The 15,790-nt window shown below is 40.2% G+C and overlaps 7 protein-coding genes across 7 annotated transcripts; 6 read left to right on the top strand and 1 right to left on the bottom strand.

Annotated features, from left to right (window-relative positions):
• Positions 1-655: 655 nt before the first annotated feature.
• On the top strand, positions 656-1,234 carry B0P05DRAFT_523713 (uncharacterized protein; the record flags this gene model as incomplete). The annotated part of the gene is made up of 1 exon (XM_051576099.1): positions 656-1,234. A coding segment is annotated over exon 1 (232 nt), but the record flags the coding sequence as incomplete, so codon positions are not given.
• A 14-nt stretch (positions 1,235-1,248) lies between these two features.
• B0P05DRAFT_523711 (uncharacterized protein) lies at positions 1,249-2,592 on the top strand. The gene is made up of 3 exons (XM_051576098.1): positions 1,249-1,589; positions 1,638-2,012; positions 2,058-2,592. The coding sequence occupies exons 1-3, from the start codon at positions 1,280-1,282 to the stop codon at positions 2,396-2,398; spliced, it is 1,026 nt and encodes a 341-aa protein (XP_051438954.1). The 5' UTR covers positions 1,249-1,279; the 3' UTR covers positions 2,399-2,592.
• A 119-nt stretch (positions 2,593-2,711) lies between these two features.
• Positions 2,712-3,554, top strand: B0P05DRAFT_523708 (emp24/gp25L/p24 family/GOLD-domain-containing protein). The gene is made up of 2 exons (XM_051576097.1): positions 2,712-2,918; positions 2,967-3,554. The coding sequence occupies exons 1-2, from the start codon at positions 2,742-2,744 to the stop codon at positions 3,444-3,446; spliced, it is 657 nt and encodes a 218-aa protein (XP_051438953.1). The 5' UTR covers positions 2,712-2,741; the 3' UTR covers positions 3,447-3,554.
• A 26-nt stretch (positions 3,555-3,580) lies between these two features.
• B0P05DRAFT_502689 (uncharacterized protein) lies at positions 3,581-11,052 on the top strand. The gene is made up of 5 exons (XM_051575471.1): positions 3,581-4,327; positions 4,380-4,450; positions 4,497-4,559; positions 4,607-6,894; positions 6,943-11,052. Exons 1-5 carry the CDS (start codon positions 3,643-3,645, stop codon positions 11,033-11,035), a joined length of 7,200 nt encoding a protein of 2,399 aa, XP_051438952.1. The 5' UTR covers positions 3,581-3,642; the 3' UTR covers positions 11,036-11,052.
• A 10-nt stretch (positions 11,053-11,062) lies between these two features.
• On the top strand, positions 11,063-11,731 carry B0P05DRAFT_523706 (tropomyosin). The gene is made up of 3 exons (XM_051576096.1): positions 11,063-11,144; positions 11,193-11,497; positions 11,541-11,731. The coding sequence occupies exons 1-3, from the start codon at positions 11,127-11,129 to the stop codon at positions 11,701-11,703; spliced, it is 486 nt and encodes a 161-aa protein (XP_051438951.1). The 5' UTR covers positions 11,063-11,126; the 3' UTR covers positions 11,704-11,731.
• B0P05DRAFT_483565 (60S ribosomal protein L37a) lies at positions 11,713-12,155 on the bottom strand. The gene is made up of 3 exons (XM_051575229.1): positions 12,145-12,155; positions 11,877-12,088; positions 11,713-11,830 (listed from the first exon to the last, which is right to left on the bottom strand). Exons 1-3 carry the CDS (start codon positions 12,145-12,147, stop codon positions 11,767-11,769), a joined length of 279 nt encoding a protein of 92 aa, XP_051438950.1. The 5' UTR covers positions 12,148-12,155; the 3' UTR covers positions 11,713-11,766.
• A 324-nt stretch (positions 12,156-12,479) lies between these two features.
• Positions 12,480-14,976, top strand: B0P05DRAFT_583125 (uncharacterized protein; the record flags this gene model as incomplete). The annotated part of the gene is made up of 3 exons (XM_051582227.1): positions 12,480-14,186; positions 14,564-14,691; positions 14,745-14,976. The coding sequence occupies 3 exons, from the start codon at positions 12,480-12,482 to the stop codon at positions 14,974-14,976; spliced, it is 2,067 nt and encodes a 688-aa protein (XP_051438949.1).
• Positions 14,977-15,790: the final 814 nt, after the last annotated feature.

The raw sequence follows: 15,790 nt of genomic DNA, 5'->3' as shown, positions 1-15,790 counted from the left end.
TACTACTAAAGACCATGGTTCCAAGACTACATCCACTGACGATGAGGATGCTACCACTACTACTAAAGACCATGGTTCCAAGACTACATCTACTGACGATGAAACCACTGGTACTACCAAGGAGCAGTCTACCAAGACCTTGACTAGTCAGTATGTAACTACAACCGGCTCTTCGTCTACCGAAACGTCAACAGATAATAGCAAAGCTACCACTACTACAGATAAGGGCGGTAAAAAGACCAAGGCATCTGATGAAACTACAGCTACAAAGACAACTACTTCTGACAGAGAAGCCAAGACTACCACTTCCTCAGACGATGGCGAGGCAACTACTACTACTAAGTCTCATACTAGTACCACTTCATCTGATGATACCGCAGAGAGGAGTACAACAAACTCTCACATAAAGACTAGTTCAGCTGATGATGAAAGTACCTTTAGTACCAAATCGCATCCAACCACGTCCTCAGAAGATAACGAAGAAACTACAACCGTTACCAACTCTCACACAAAGACAACTTCTTCTGGAGAAACTAGTACTACGACAACCACAGGTGCTCGAGGTATCAAGACAGCTTCCTCTTCTTCTGATGATGGCGAACCAACTACTACTACTTTTACCCATTCTTCAGAAGAAACTAGTACATCTGATTCTACTACTACTGCTACTACTACTACTACTACTACTACTACTAGCGCTATGCCAACCAAGACCGCGGGCAACCATAGTTCCACAATTACTTCCTCTCTTTCAGAAGACAATGAAGCGACTACTACAGTGCATGATTCAACTTCTTCCAGTACCAGTTCTACTTCTACGTCTGATCGAGGCGTCTATAATAAATCTTCCGCTCACTCATCGAATGAAGAAACTACCACCACTACTACCTCATATGACTCTAGCACAAGTACTACAGCTTCTGAGTCCAATACAACAGAGGCCTCATCAGAAACAAAAGGCTCCTCTAATGACACTACGACTACTACTAGTAGCTTAACAGTAACTACTACAACATCTTCTACAGAAAGCCCTGCTGGTACTACTACTACTACCTCATCTACAACACATGGTGAAGACAATAGTGCATCAAGAACTGCTACAGATACTAATTCAGCTACTCATAAATCAACTTCCGAGTCAAAGACTGAAGCAGATGTCTCGAAGACAAAGACCACTACAACTCCTACAACTACCACGACAACAACTACTACTACCACTACCACTACCACTACCACTACTACTACCACTACTACCTCAAACACTGCTACTACTACAACCATGTTTACACCTACTTCTACTTACAAGTACGAAACGTTGTCTTGGTTAACTGGCTCTTTCTTTTATTCCACAGAGTCAAAGACAACAGCCACAACAACAACTACAGCTCCTGAAAGTCAAACCACAACACACAATAATGAGCATAACAATGCTTCTAAAAACTTAGGCCAAAAAACTCCAGGAAATTCAGAAGTTCCAACGACTACCACAAATGCAGTGACCACTTCGTCCCACACTGAGTCTGCTAGCAGTACAACTGATAACACTTTGCCTCAATACATTACAGCTAACATTGATGCCATCATTCCAGGTAATATTAATATTCTTTGTTTCAATTCCACTCATAAGTGATTTATAGATACAAGCAAAGTGACCCATATTCGATTCAACAGTATCTCTTATAGTGCTCTTGTAGATAATGCACTTATGGCTGCTCAACTTGTTCAAGAATTGCCTACTTTGTTTAGTAACGCATTGAGTATCACTCCCGACGATGTTATTGTTCTGTCAATTACACAAAGTATAGAAAACGCACAAGACGACGATGCTAAACGAAGAAAACGTGCTGAAAGTGATAACAGTGGTATTGTTGTCGCCGTTGCTGTTCCTCAAACTGAGATCAGTGAACTTCAATCGGTAATCTCAAACTCTAGCAGTGAATTATATAGCGAAAAGAATGGCCAACTTCCTGCATTTATTGATCGAGGTTATAACATTACTAATCTTGCAGCAGGTATGTTCATGACAATTAAGAAAAGCCGAACTCACATTTTTATAGCTGTAAATGGTGGTTCTGGTTCTACAGTAGCTGATCCTAACAGTGAAACAAGTAGTCAAAATAATTCCAGTTCAAGTGGCTCTGATTCTAATGGAGGCCTCTCTAAGGGTGCCATCATTGGTATTTGTGTCGGTATAGGTGCCTGTGTGTATGCAGCCGCTACTGTAGTTGGTGTCAAGGTCTACCGCTCTCGCAAACAAAAGCGTGAACAAGAAGCCATTGAACAACACATGGTCTTTGCGGATAGCATCTCTTCACCCATTATGCAAGGAAATTCACTTGGTTGGGTTCCAGCGCCTTATCAGCAACATCAAATACCTAGATCACCTCTCCAATACTAAGTTTAATATCTATTCTACCATATTATATTTTGAATAAAAAATGTCACATCTATTAAGGTAGTGAAATTCCCTGCTTATTAAACCAAGGTGTTTTCGTAACAAAGAACTTAATCTCAGTCAGTTGTATAAGTAGAACCCACAGACAAGATAACAATTGTTTCCTAGACTGTAAATATTGGCTCCCTATGATTGAGTGACAAGCTATGATTGGCTACCCTTATTGTCTGTTCTTTGGTAAAAAACAAAATTCAAAGTCAAATTTCTAAATATGGATGGTCTGGTGTATAAAGTTACAGCATTCTTTTTTCTCTCTCTCGTTTACATAAATCAAAGACGCGTTCCTATGTTGTCTGGTCACTCTTTAAGCCTTTCCTTTTTACTGTTCCTTGCTGCAGCCTTATTCAGTTTACCCTCTAAAGTGGGTGCTACAGCTCTTACATATAGTCTTCTTGCAAACGAAAAAGCATGCTTTTACATTTGGAATGACAAACCCGGCAAGAAAGTTGGCTTTTATTTTGCAGTAAGTAGATAAAATGCAACGGCATTGGAAACTGATGCTGTTTATTAGGTTCAAGAAGGTGGTTCTTTTGATATCGATTATACTGTCGAAGGACCTGACAATGACATTATCTTGAAAGGAGAACAAGAAAAGCAGGCTGATTATGTCTTTACAGCCAATCACTTTGGTGAATACGCCTTTTGTTTCTCCAATGACATGTCTACTTGGGCAGAAAAGCTTGTAGATTTCGAAATTCTTGTTGAAAATGAAGTTCGTCCTAGCTTCCAAAACCCAACCAGCAAAGAACAACCAGCCACTATGAGTGAAATGGAAGAATCGATATTTAGATTGTCTGGTCATCTGACCAACATTCAACGTACACAAAAGTATTTCCGTACCAGAGAAAATCGCAATTCTTCCACTGTTGCTTCCACTGAAAGCCGTATCTTTTGGTTTGCCTTTTTGGAAAGTGCTTCCATTATTGTGATGGCTGCTTTACAGGTCTTTGTTATTAAGAGCTTCTTCAATGTCAAAAAAGGTGGTGTTTAAACTATAAATAAAATTTATCCTGTCAATGCATGCAATTAAACGAACAAAAAAAAAAGGGAGTGCTTCTGAATCGGGCTTGGTTCGAGATATGAAGCAAAAAAAATAGGCGCATTCACTTCCCGCTATTGGATCGCCTTTCTTCCATTTTTTGATAACCTATTGTTCTTCTCCATAGCTGACAAACAGTCCAACTCTAATGTCAGCAGAAGAAGAGCGTACTGAACCTTCTTCTAGCACATATTCTTTTGCCAAACAACATGCCCGTCAAGGCAAAAAGAATCCATTATCTCACTGGGAGAAGCTTCGTGAAAATGTAAACGACTTGCACGAAAACAACTTGTTTACTGTCTCTTCAGTGGCATCGTCGAGTTCATCCTCATCTCGCAACAATTTTTCACCCAACAAAAACAAACACTTGAATCCGTTTATGCGATCAGCTACGTTGGATCCTGAATCTCGCCCCACCTTGGCCAACACTGCACTTGTAGCAGCACAAGCTGCCGGCATGAGCCAGTTTACTCGAAACTTTCGTCCTACTCGACATCAAAATGGTGTGATTTATGCTACTTTGACTGGTGTTCAACAAGACACTTATCGACTTGAACGCGATCTTGATAAGCTACTCGCTCAGTTAAATGCTCGGTCTCAGTATGCTAGTTTTGCAGAATCACTTTCGACTTTTGTACCTGCTACAACAACAGCTACGCTTATGGCATCGGGTATAGAGGAGAACAACAAGCGCCAAGATGTCACCAAGATTTCATTTATTATGTCAGCCATTCTTGAGTCTATCAAGAAGCATAAATCAGCTACTCGATTACCATTGACAGGTGAATTGTTGGCTGTCTTGGCAACCCCTTTTGACAGATCACCGTTGCTAGGTAGCCGAAAATGATATCGTTATTTGACAGCTGAGTATTAACTTGCCTATAGTCTCTGATTGTGAACAAGCACTAGATATGTTTGATTATATTCGAGATAGATTTACTCAACTGGATGTAACAGTAAGTGCGCCTATATACAGTTCAAAGCGATACTTATTATATACAGGAATATTTTGAGCAATTGCAATTCTTGTGTCGTTTATTAGGGTTAGGCAACCTTAACCTGAAAGTAAGTGGATGCCTAAAGAGAAGAATTCGAACTGATCCATACAACAGAAGCGCATTTTAGATACACTTCGCATCATGTTGTTACCCTGCGCAAGAAACCCTTCGTTTTTACCATCCACACCTACTGCATACCATTCCATTGTCTATACCCTCACCAATGCACTCGTTAATCTCGATATGCAAAAATATCACAACAACGATATTATCAAAGAACACACGATTAACGATCTCAGTGCTGAAGAATCTCATATTCAATCTGATATACTCAAAATTCTCGATTCATTATCCAATGGCACATTGATTCCTCCTATGGGTAAATCATGGTCTGCTTATCATTCAGGGCAGACTGTACCAGTCTCTATAGCCAGATTTTGTGTTATAGAAGGTCTAGTAAAATCTATCATGGTCGATGACTGCACTCAACATAATCCGCATATCAAAACATCTATCACTCACGCAAAACAAATCCGTGACCGACTTATACTCAAAGACTTGCTTGAGCGATATTGGATTGAACCAGAGAATGATACTAAGCCAGCGTATTTAAAGATTGTGTTTTTGATTTCAGAATTGGCATGCGAAGCCTTTTTTGTGTCGACCATAGACGATCTCAAAAACAAAATGTCAACTGCTTCCATGTTATTATCACTGTTGCATAACAGACTATCGCCTACAACACTTCATTTGTGCCTTGTAGACAGACACACGAATGAATCACAAAAGACAATAGCTCTTAATATTGTCAATATGTTATTGGCATTGTTATCCATCACCAGTCTTGAAGAAAAGCCATTAAGGCCTTCGGTTCCAAGCCATTTTTCCTCACCCAACCTAAGCCCTCGTCCTTCCATGCCTGACTTTGCCAATGATCAGCTTTCTATTTCTGATATACAAAGTATACACAGCAATCTAGAGCTCAATACAAATGATACAGCTGCCCTCAAAATTATATCAACCATCAAGTCATTTGTAGAAGAGTTTTGGCATGCAGGCTATAAAGATTTCATGATTGAAGGTGTAGAATCTATGCATCAAGATACAACTAGTGATCGTACATCATGTGCATATCAAAACTTGGTACTCCACCTTGACCCTGTTATGGGTGATGAAATAGCCAAAAAGACTTTGCCTACTTTATTTGAAAAACTAGTCGATAGTTATCCGCCTATCACGCCAGGTTTTTGTGCCATGATTCATGCACTCTCTAAGAAGTATCGCCTGTATTTCTATAAACCTGTGGTTGCTTGTGCTGCCTCCAACGATGAAGATAAAGTGACTCACATATTAGCACTCATCACTTGTTTGTATCGCTATGTTACGGGTGTCCAATTCTGGATGCAGGATGCAGAAATGATCAATGTATTACTACTCAGTGACATTGGTCAGTCTAAAAAGAAGGGAGATGTGTCAAGTGCATCTTCCTCACCTCAATCTACCCAAGAAGCGCAGTGGGGAAGTACTACCTTGGGCCAATGCGTGATTGCTATGGAATTTATGTGGACTATCAAAAGCCTACGTGCCAAACAACAAGACCCACACCGTGATATGGAAGAGGACGAAATTGCTAAAAAGTTCTTGATTGATCTTGAGCGTCGTCTGGCTGTCTTTTTGGCTGCTAAAGAAAAGACCCGGTGGGTGCCTATGCCATTGCGTATTATACTCTGCAACATCTTTTTTGACATTCGTTTCTTTTGTAACACAACCCATCGACCTGGTTGGTTAGCACGTATGGTGGAGTGGGCAACACAGCCTGTGAAAGATATCCATTCGAGTGAGGAATCTTTATCCTTGACCGAAAATGCCATGCCCGCATTGCATGCAGCCCATATATCGGATGTTTCATACATGTTTCAACGCATCCATAGTGTATATTTAAATGTTGTCGAACAATTACAGTTTGAAACTATTTCGCTCAAGCCTGTCTATAAAGTCCCTGAACAAGCCAATGTACCCCGCCACCAACGCCAACAAACCATTCAGACCATGTATCCTATCAGTCGCTCTGCTGCTCTCTCACTTAATTTAGACCCACCTCATTCCATCACAGATGATCCAGAAACTGAGCCTGAGGGCCCTGCACTCAAACTAGCCAAATACCGATTTGAAAATATGGAACAAGTCAACCAAGATCCATTTGGCTCTGTGTTTTCACTTTTGGCTGCTGTATTTACGACTTTATCATCCAATGAATTTGGAAGACTTGTAAAGCCTTTATGGGAGCGACATATGGATGATCGTTTACCTCAATCGTTTATTCCTGCTGTCTTTTTATTAATGCAATGCGGTGAAAAGATTCCTAAAACCATGATTGAGGTGTCCACCCATGATTTTTATAGGTAATGTCTTTATATAGGCATTTTTTTAATACTCACTTGTCTTCCTAGTGGCGATCCTTTGCGTCGTTTGACTGTGATCCAAAAGCATTCTTCACTTGAAGCTTTTCGTTTCAATGTGCTCAGTCAAGAATACATTCCTATTTCATCTCGGCGAAGACCTTTTCGAGGTGACGGTGGTGCTTTTTCCACGCCTTTTGTACCTACTGATCTTGGTAGTAATCAATTCACACTTGATGAACCACGTTGGATGGCCAAATTAAAAAATGCCAGTAATTTTCCTATTGAACTCAAGCGTCAAATTCAAGAACTCGGCTGGGACGATGATGACAATGGAGAAGAACACGAAGCACTCAAGAAGGTCTTGATTCCCTTGGCCCTTTTACCTTCCTTGTTTCTAGAGGAAGAAGAAGAACGACTGAATGAAGACGAAAATCCAACAACACCGCACAAGAAATCCATTGATATCAGCAAGATTATTGCGCGTCGAAAACGAGCTACCACCATTCATTCATTCACCATTTCGTTTTTAAGTATGGTGGATTTACTGAATGACGATTTTGGCGGTGCTGCAAACGCATTACGTGAATTACTGGAGCATTATCTGAGAGATGATCCTGCTTTGTTTTCGCGTGCATTTATTAATGACTTGGGCAAGTTCAAAATTGACCGCCATCGAGATATGTTAACGCGTGTGCGTTCATTGATTAGTATACAGCACAAATTACCTCCCGGATTCACGCACATCTTGCTGAATTACTTGGCTGGTATGCTGAAATGGTTAGTGCGTGAAAATAAGCCGGATGGTCTTGTCTTGATGACCTTGATCCATCCCATCTTGGCTGAACTGATATTGTCTACCAATGATCTGTCCATTCGCGACTTGCGCAAGAACAAAATTGAGCACTTGCTAGTCAGTACAGGTCGCTTTTGGTTTACGCATGAACAGCCTGCCAACTTGTTTCCTCGATACATGTCAGATACAAAATCAACTTTCCAAATATTAGACATTCCACCTGAAGTGTTTTCTGTGGGTATGCTTCGTATTAGTCATATTCAGTTCTTGACGAATTACTTGATACGCTATCCTCGTGAAGTCTATGCTGTCAAAAAGACACTGCAAGACTATGAGCCCATGCCTGTGCCTGGGAGACTGCGTGAACCACGATGGGTGTCTGAAGAAATCTATTATCCAGATACCACTCGACGAAAGAAGCGTGATTCAGATACTTATCTCTATCAACAAGAAGAAAACTTAATGACACATGTACTCCAGCATGATGAAAAGCCCTATCGTCAAGAAGGCCAGCAAAAGCAACACACAGAGACATTGTCTGCGCTTCGTGCACGTATTTGGTTAAGATTCATTGATAACTTACTCAACGGTCTCAATCGAAACTACAACGACCGTGATGAACTAGAACGTATCTTGCAAGGCATCAATACGATTATTACGGAACACAATCGTGATTTTGGTATCCTTGGTCAAGCTTTGATTCTTTATACGCGTGTGGTCACTCGATTCAAACGTCTGTTTAGCTCTAATCGTGGTTATACCATTTTCTTGCCTGCCTTATTCAAGATCTTTTGTGAAGCCGATTGTTTTCCTCAAATAAGATCTGCCATCATCTTTGCTTGGTGTCGATTTTACGCTGTGCATGAAGAATCGTTTGTGTTTCAAATGTTGGGCACACTTGTACCTACCACCTTGAATGCTTTTAACAAGTCTGATGAACTTGGTGATTGGATGTTGGATAACATGTTTGTCCTGATGCAAGCTATGCATGATCCTCCTAGTTTGGGCGCTACTTCCGATGTTCTTGGCTTACAGCTACAGGTCGAGCTCGATGATCATGAGCGCACCATTCAAGAACGCATTGATGCAGCCAGTAATCCTATGGCTATTCCTCTTTCCACTACGATTCTCAAACCCTTAGCCAGAAGTGTGACTACACCCATTGCTCCTCTGGATGTACACAACTATAACAACCGCTCTTTTGAGCTACAGAACTTTATTAAACTGTTTTTGACCATCATTGCTTATGATGTAGGTTCATTACGTGCAGAACAGTTTGTCAAGATATTTCGTCATATGATTCCTAGGTTTCATCGACTGGTCTTGCTGAGAGACATATTGGATGAAGGCATTGCTGCCCTGATTGATGTGTTTGTCAAGTTTAGTAAACATGCCAAAGTGGCTGTGACAACTCCTTCACCATCCACCACAGGCGGTGGTTACCAAGGAGTTTCTTCTGGCGAACATGACATTCCCCGTGCACCTGGAAGTGCAAACCGGACTGAATCAGCACAACATGCCTATGGCAAGCAATGGCAACAGAACGATAAATTAACAGTAAGAATGGAATTCGTGTTACTTGTTCATGAATACTTGAAGCATGAAGGCATACTGACTGAAGTCTCGCATGAAAAAATGGCTCAGATTATTCGTACTGTCATGCGTGATTATAGTCATGTAAAAGGCATTTATTTCAAGACAGATTGGCTCAAGGATTATTTGGTGGACTGTCTGCATTCGATGGTTGACAGTCGCAACCATACCAAGGCTTTTAAGAAAGTATTGAATATTATCTTTTCACAATACAGATCTCAATGGAAATACATGGACGCTTCTGATCTCTATCATGGACTGGCCATTGTGCTTGAAAAGGGACAAGGCAAACCTGTCAACATGCATGACATTGCTGGATTTATCAATGAGAAATTCGTGCCATTTGGTATGAATGCAGCCATCCATTCTAACTGGGAAAACGATGCAAAAGGCCATAATAGATTTTGTAATGCGCTTGTGCGACTTGTGATTGCTATCATGGAGAATTCAACGCAAGATGTACTGGCTGAAATAGAAAATCAGACACCTACACCTGGTTTGATTTGTTATATCTTGGTGCCTATTTGTCTTCAATACAATCTGCAATGGGATTATAGCAATATGCCTATGTCAAACAAGTTCCGACCTGATCCTACCAGCAATTGGATGCGGTTATTAAACTATGTATCAAGAGCATGCAGTCAAGCCTTCTTACTCAAGAGTAAAACATCAGGTTTCTTGTATCAATTGACAACCAACCAAGACTCGGATACTGATTTCACTGATATCAGGGACCGTAAACAGACACCTCAGTCTGTTGCCCTGTTGTTCTCCTTCAGTTTTGTGGCCATTAAAATTATTCTTGTCTGTGCAAGTAGTTCCTTTAACAAGCTAAAAGATGCTTGGGTCCAAGTGGCTTATTTCATCAAGAACGCACTTGTGTTTGGCCAGACACTCAAGTTTCTCAAGGCAAAATCAGATAAATCACCTATCCCTTCTACACCTGTAACAGCAGGATTATCGCCCAGTCCTCATCAGGGTCCATTGTCTCCTGGTCTACCTCCTCTAGAGCACTCATCATCCGCTGCATTCTCATTCACAACACCTTTGAATATAGGCACTATTTACGATTTTACCACCTGGCGATTCTTGGAGTTTGTGACAATCTATCGTTGTCCATTGCTTGTGTTGCTCAAGGACTTTATTCATGAAAAGTTGTTGCATATGGGAGGGAATAGTAGCCATAATCGATCTTCACTGTATGCACCACCGAGTCCTCGGATCAGCATTGTTCATAATTCACCACATCACAGTAGTAGTGGTAGTCACATGACACGCTGGAAGAGTTGGGGTGGCCCACCTTCTTCTCCACCTCGTCATACGTCCATTCGTATCAATGTGCAAGATACAGAAGAAACGTGTGGACTAGGCCTCCATATACCTCCTCCTCCTTCTTCGCCTTCTTCTGTCTCCAACCATGACTTTTCTGATCATGACAGTAGTCACTCCCCTATGAAACCTAATATCAGCCGACCCTTATCCTCAGTGTCTGTCAGTCCATTGTTTAACAGCCATCCTAGAGAAGGATCCACTGTGTTACATATCTTGCATGCAGAATCAATTACTTCTGTAGTGCATGTACAAATAGCGATGGGATTTAAACCTTCTTTACCCTGGATGGCAGCCAAACGTCATCAATTGAAACCATGGAGTCACCGAGAAGCAGTCCATCGATTCACACAAGAATGGCAATTATTGTTACAACTTTATTTAGAGGTGGATCATACAGCTATTAAATCACAACCTATTGAATAAAGAAAAAAAAAGTCACCTATTTTTGATATTTAATCACTTGTTCTTTTTTTCTCTTTTTTCTTCTTTTTTTTGTTTTCTTTTTCTTTGAACAATGGATAAAATCCGTGAGGTGTGTTACACTAAACTGATTACACAAAATGCTAACCCCTCTTAATAGAAAATTAATGCAGTGCGTGCTGAAGCTGATGCAGCCAATGCCAAAGTAGAAGAATTAGAACAGAAATTGAAAGAATTGACTCATGAACATACACAACAAGAACGCGAGATTGTATCTTTGAATAACAAGAACAGACAACTTGAAGAAGATTTGGAAACAGCTCATGATACAATCAAGGAATTAAAGGGTAACGAAGCAGAAGATAATGATGTCAAGAAAGAGCATGAGGCTGCTATGCGTAAAATTACCATGCTTGAACAAGAACTAGAAGACTCTGACAAGTCTTTAAAAGAAACCACTCAAAAGTAAGCATAACAGTCTCTATATTCTGTGCTAATACATCTCTAGTTTCCGTGAAGCGGATGTCAAAGTCGAACAACTTGAAAAGAAAGTTGAGCAATTGACACTCAAGTTGACTGAACAAGAAACTAAAAATGAAGAACTTGCACAACAAAACAAAGAATTGAGTGGGCAATTGGAAGAGTTTAGCAAGCAATTGGATGAAATGTAATAAAATTTTCCGAGTGTATTAAACATCATTTTTTTTATTGCGTATAAACATTGAGAAAACGGCTTAGATTTCAGCCAATTCACGAAGACGACGAACGGTAGAACGAACAGTGGCAGCAGCAGTAGTACTATCAAGTTGATTAGAGACAAATAATATGGATATGAATAACTTACGAGACGGTGTAAGCACCACCAGCTAAGGTCTTCTTACAACCCTTACACTTCCAGATACCAACAGCAGTACGCTTGACAGCATCCTTACCACAGAAAGTACAGGTGTACTTGCTGTGTTGGGTGATTTCCATCTTCTTGACGGTCTTTCTGAGAGAGGCACCATAACGGGTACCGTATTTACCGGTGATTCCGACCTTCTTAGTGCGCTTGACCTAAACGATTACGTATCAATGGATGATGTTCATCAAAATGGATGGATGTATATTACCATGTTTAATATGTACCAAAGAGGAGGAAGCCAAGTGGGTTTAACTCTGGCTTTGGTTTTGGGCAGTGGCGCTAATGTGCATGGGTCCGGTATGCGCATCGGACAGCGAAAGACGGAGTTATCTAGACCGGACATGCTCTAAGATAGAGTGACTCTCTACTACATGTGTGCATAATCAAAGACATTTATATGAAAAGAGCAATATAAGAGCTTTTCTTTCTTGTCATTTATATAGCCATTGAATTAGAGAAAAGAAACGACACGCTTTTCTCTCTCTTTCTCTTTTGCTCTTTTTTTTTTCTTTCCGAGATCTCTGGTAACCATTGCATAAAATCATGTCTCGACCTAATTCACCACGTACTGCGATTAATACACCTTCAAGAGACAGAACACCTTCTTCTAATGGCCAACCTGTCATATATTACTCACAGCCTATTAAAACCACAGGTGAAAGACTCGCTTCTCTTGTTGGCGCGTCATTAACTACAGTAGGTGACACCATTTATGTCTTCGGTGGATTCGATCAATATACAGATGAAATCTATAATAAGCTATACAAGCTCGACTATAAAGAATCATGTCAATGGACACAAGTCATTTATACAAAAGGAGAACCACCTGCAAAACGCAATGACCATTCAGCCACTTTATGGGATAACAATAAACTGGTCATCTTTGGTGGCAACTCAGAAGAAGACAATTACTTTAATGATGTGGCTATTCTTGACTTGACTACCATGACATGGTGGCATCCTCAGACGCATGGATTTATACCTGAAGGACGTATTCGACACTCAGCCACTATTTATCAAGATAAACTGTATGTAGCGGGTGGTATGTGTGTCAGCGACACTGTTTCTTTTGCAGACACTTTATTGACATTGGATCTCAAGACATGGGAATGGGAAACACCGATTCCATTTGTCAAACGTGTGCAACATATGAGTTTTGTCTATCACTCGCGTCTGTATGTCTTTGGTGGCTTAAGAGAAGACATGAGTCGATCGAATCATTTGGCCTTTATGGACCTCTTTCAGCCTGGTGTAACACAGTTGGACATTAGTTCACCTTTAGCACCTTCTTTAGCAGGTCAGCGATTTGCTCAGATTTGTGGCGATCAACTGATTGTGTTGGTCACTTTACCCTTTCGTGAAGCTGCTATGTTAGAAGCGCCTATGACTGGTCTATGGTCTCTGGACTTGCCTTCCATGCAATGGCAATTCAAGGAATCCGGTGCAAGATATGAAAGCTGTAACTGGCACTGCTTTTCTATGGCTGAACATCATACTTGGTTCTATTTGTTTGGCACGAATGAATCAGAGCCTGATGAATACTTTAGTATGGTACTTAAAGTCGAATTAGAAGAATTAGGGATCGTGCCTGTACCTCCACCTCAACTAGGCACAGATTTAATCAGTTTATTGCTCAATCAACAAAGGCAAGGCACAGATTTTGCCATTTACTCCTCGACAGAGCCACAGGCACCGCCTATCCTTGTGCATCGACTGGTATTGTATGCTCGTTGGCCTCATTTTGTTCATTTGATAGAGAGTGGTATGGCAGAATCAGTCACAAACTCGATTACGATGTCTGAACCTATCTCTACGCTTGAAAGCTTTGTACGGTATCTTTATACAGATACACTTAGTGATCCTAGCTTTACGACTGATTTGATTGCTGATTTGATGGTCATGGCTCATATCTATCTGTTGCCTCGCTTACTTGCTCTGAGTGTACGTCACTTGTTTAAGCAGATGGAGATTGAGTCAGTCAGTAAGATATACCATGCTGCTAGTCTATCTGAGCAAAGAGGACTTCAACAAGCCTCTTTACATTTTATATTTCAACACTTTGGTGCTGTCTCACATACACAAGGTTTCCGACAATTGCCTGCTTCTGTTCTATTTCAAATATGGGATGATGTTCCACTTAATGCAGCTATTGTTAAACAAATACACAGAGAAGAAGTACCATTAGACGATGATGAACTGAATCCTATAGAGCATATAGAAGAAGAGGAAGAGGAAGAGGATGATGACATGGTATAACTAATAAAAAGTAATTCATGCGTGTGAACGTGTTACACAGTTCGGTCCGAAATGAAGGTCCGGACATAGAGAAGCAGAAAAAAAAAATGAATGACTATAGACTTTAGAGGAGGCCATCCATAGGATCCTCCTCTTAATAATCATCCATCAATTCAAATGGTTAGTTGATAGAAGCAATCATGAACAATGAGATGAACAGTGGAAAGATTCATGTATCGATGTATATGATATTTGTTGGACAAGACATAGAAAAGAAAAAAGCTAGATCTTAGCATGACAACTATCATTCTTGATGACAATCAAACACTGTTTATCCATTGAAGACATAGATGAAGAGAGAAAGAGAGAACAAGTTACTAACTACTGTTTAGGTTGCCGTCAAAGCTCACGAACTCCGTAACAAGAACAAGGCCGAGCTCCTCAAGATCCTTGATGAACAAAAGCAACAACTTGCCAGCATCCGTGTCCAAAAGGTTGCCGGTGGCCGTGTCCAAGAAATGTAAGTCATGAATGTGTGTCTATAGTCAGAAAAATAACAAGTTATGAAAATAGTGGTGAAGCCCGTAAGAACGTTGCCCGTGTTTTGACTGTCATCAACCAAACCCAACGTGAACAACTCCGTCTTTTCTACCAAAAGAAGCGTTTCACTCCTTTGGATCTCCGTGTCAAGAAGACCCGTGCTATGCGTAGAGCTTTGACTCCTTTCGAAAAGTCCAAGAAGACTGTTCGTCAACAAAAGAAGGAAGCTCACTTCCCTATCCGCAAGTACGCTGTTAAGGCTTAAATCCATTGATTTATTAGATCAATCATAATAAAAAAACACATTTTATTTGTATACATGACACTCGACTATTCATGGGCTACTGCGAAAAAAAAGGGGGGAGCGGGAGAGTAGATTTGTTAGTTTTTTGTTTGAAAGCATAGTGTGCTCTTTGTTCACTGATTACACTTAATTAAGGCTAGAGAAGCAGTCTAGCATCTGTAGAAACAATAAACCAAGGTTGTCTTCGCAGTGCATGAATACAATGTCTCTCAAAAAATTACTCAACGATTACTGCAAGAAAAGAAATCGACTAAGTAGTACATTAGATATAATGTTATCTGGTAGGCAAACGGCTCCATTATATTAAAAGTATACATACTTTGTGACTATTAAATAGCGTTTGATTCTATTTGACGCACTTAATATGCTTTTGATCCTCAATGCATGCCTTTTTCGAGCATCAAGCTTATTATATGATCTTACATCATAGCTAAACAAACTTTCAATATAAGTTACCTTTCTTAGCATAATAGCATCAATAGTGTATTGACAGCCTGCTACAGGCGCAAGTGTGTTTCAGAATAAACTGTCATTTTTGCTTTCCAATTCCCTTTGAGTTTGCTATACTTGAGCATACATAAAAGAACATATTTATACAAAAAGATAGCAAGTCTTGAAAAAAATGAGAAAATTGTCATTTTGCCTTTATCATATCCTTTACGAAATCTTCAATTTTCACTACTTTGCGATTGGTGATCGATAGAGACATTGTAGACATAGCATGTCTTCGTACGAATTGCTTTTTCTAGGTCTATAAAGCACACTCAAAGTGTTA

This window comes from Gilbertella persicaria, assembly GCF_025201335.1.
Source record: "Gilbertella persicaria strain CBS 190.32 chromosome Unknown B0P05scaffold_3, whole genome shotgun sequence".
Lineage (NCBI taxonomy): Eukaryota > Fungi > Mucoromycota > Mucoromycetes > Mucorales > Choanephoraceae > Gilbertella > Gilbertella persicaria.
The sequence above is the reverse complement of the archived record's forward strand: the minus strand, read 5'-3'. Positions and strand labels throughout refer to the sequence as shown.

What these genes read in the sequence shown, in the direction of transcription:
- B0P05DRAFT_523711 (XM_051576098.1), top strand. Translation starts at nt 1,280, where the DNA reads ATGTTTACACCTACTTCTACTTACAAGTACGAAACGTTGTCTTGGTTA. An exon ending in CATTGATGCCATCATTCCAG is followed by an intron (nt 1,590 to 1,637) that starts GTAATATTAATA and finishes AGTGATTTATAG; the next exon opens with ATACAAGCAAAGTGACCCAT. An exon ending in CATTACTAATCTTGCAGCAG is followed by an intron (nt 2,013 to 2,057) that starts GTATGTTCATGA and finishes ACATTTTTATAG; the next exon opens with CTGTAAATGGTGGTTCTGGT.
- B0P05DRAFT_523708 (XM_051576097.1), top strand. Translation starts at nt 2,742, where the DNA reads ATGTTGTCTGGTCACTCTTTAAGCCTTTCCTTTTTACTGTTCCTTGCT. An exon ending in AAGTTGGCTTTTATTTTGCA is followed by an intron (nt 2,919 to 2,966) that starts GTAAGTAGATAA and finishes GCTGTTTATTAG; the next exon opens with GTTCAAGAAGGTGGTTCTTT.
- B0P05DRAFT_502689 (XM_051575471.1), top strand. Translation starts at nt 3,643, where the DNA reads ATGTCAGCAGAAGAAGAGCGTACTGAACCTTCTTCTAGCACATATTCT. An exon ending in TTACTCAACTGGATGTAACA is followed by an intron (nt 4,451 to 4,496) that starts GTAAGTGCGCCT and finishes TATTATATACAG; the next exon opens with GAATATTTTGAGCAATTGCA. An exon ending in TCCACCCATGATTTTTATAG is followed by an intron (nt 6,895 to 6,942) that starts GTAATGTCTTTA and finishes TTGTCTTCCTAG; the next exon opens with TGGCGATCCTTTGCGTCGTT.
- B0P05DRAFT_523706 (XM_051576096.1), top strand. An exon ending in TTAAAAGAAACCACTCAAAA is followed by an intron (nt 11,498 to 11,540) that starts GTAAGCATAACA and finishes ATACATCTCTAG; the next exon opens with TTTCCGTGAAGCGGATGTCA.
- B0P05DRAFT_483565 (XM_051575229.1), bottom strand. An exon ending in GGTGGTGCTTACACCGTCTC is followed by an intron (nt 11,831 to 11,876) that starts GTAAGTTATTCA and finishes TCAACTTGATAG; the next exon opens with TACTACTGCTGCTGCCACTG.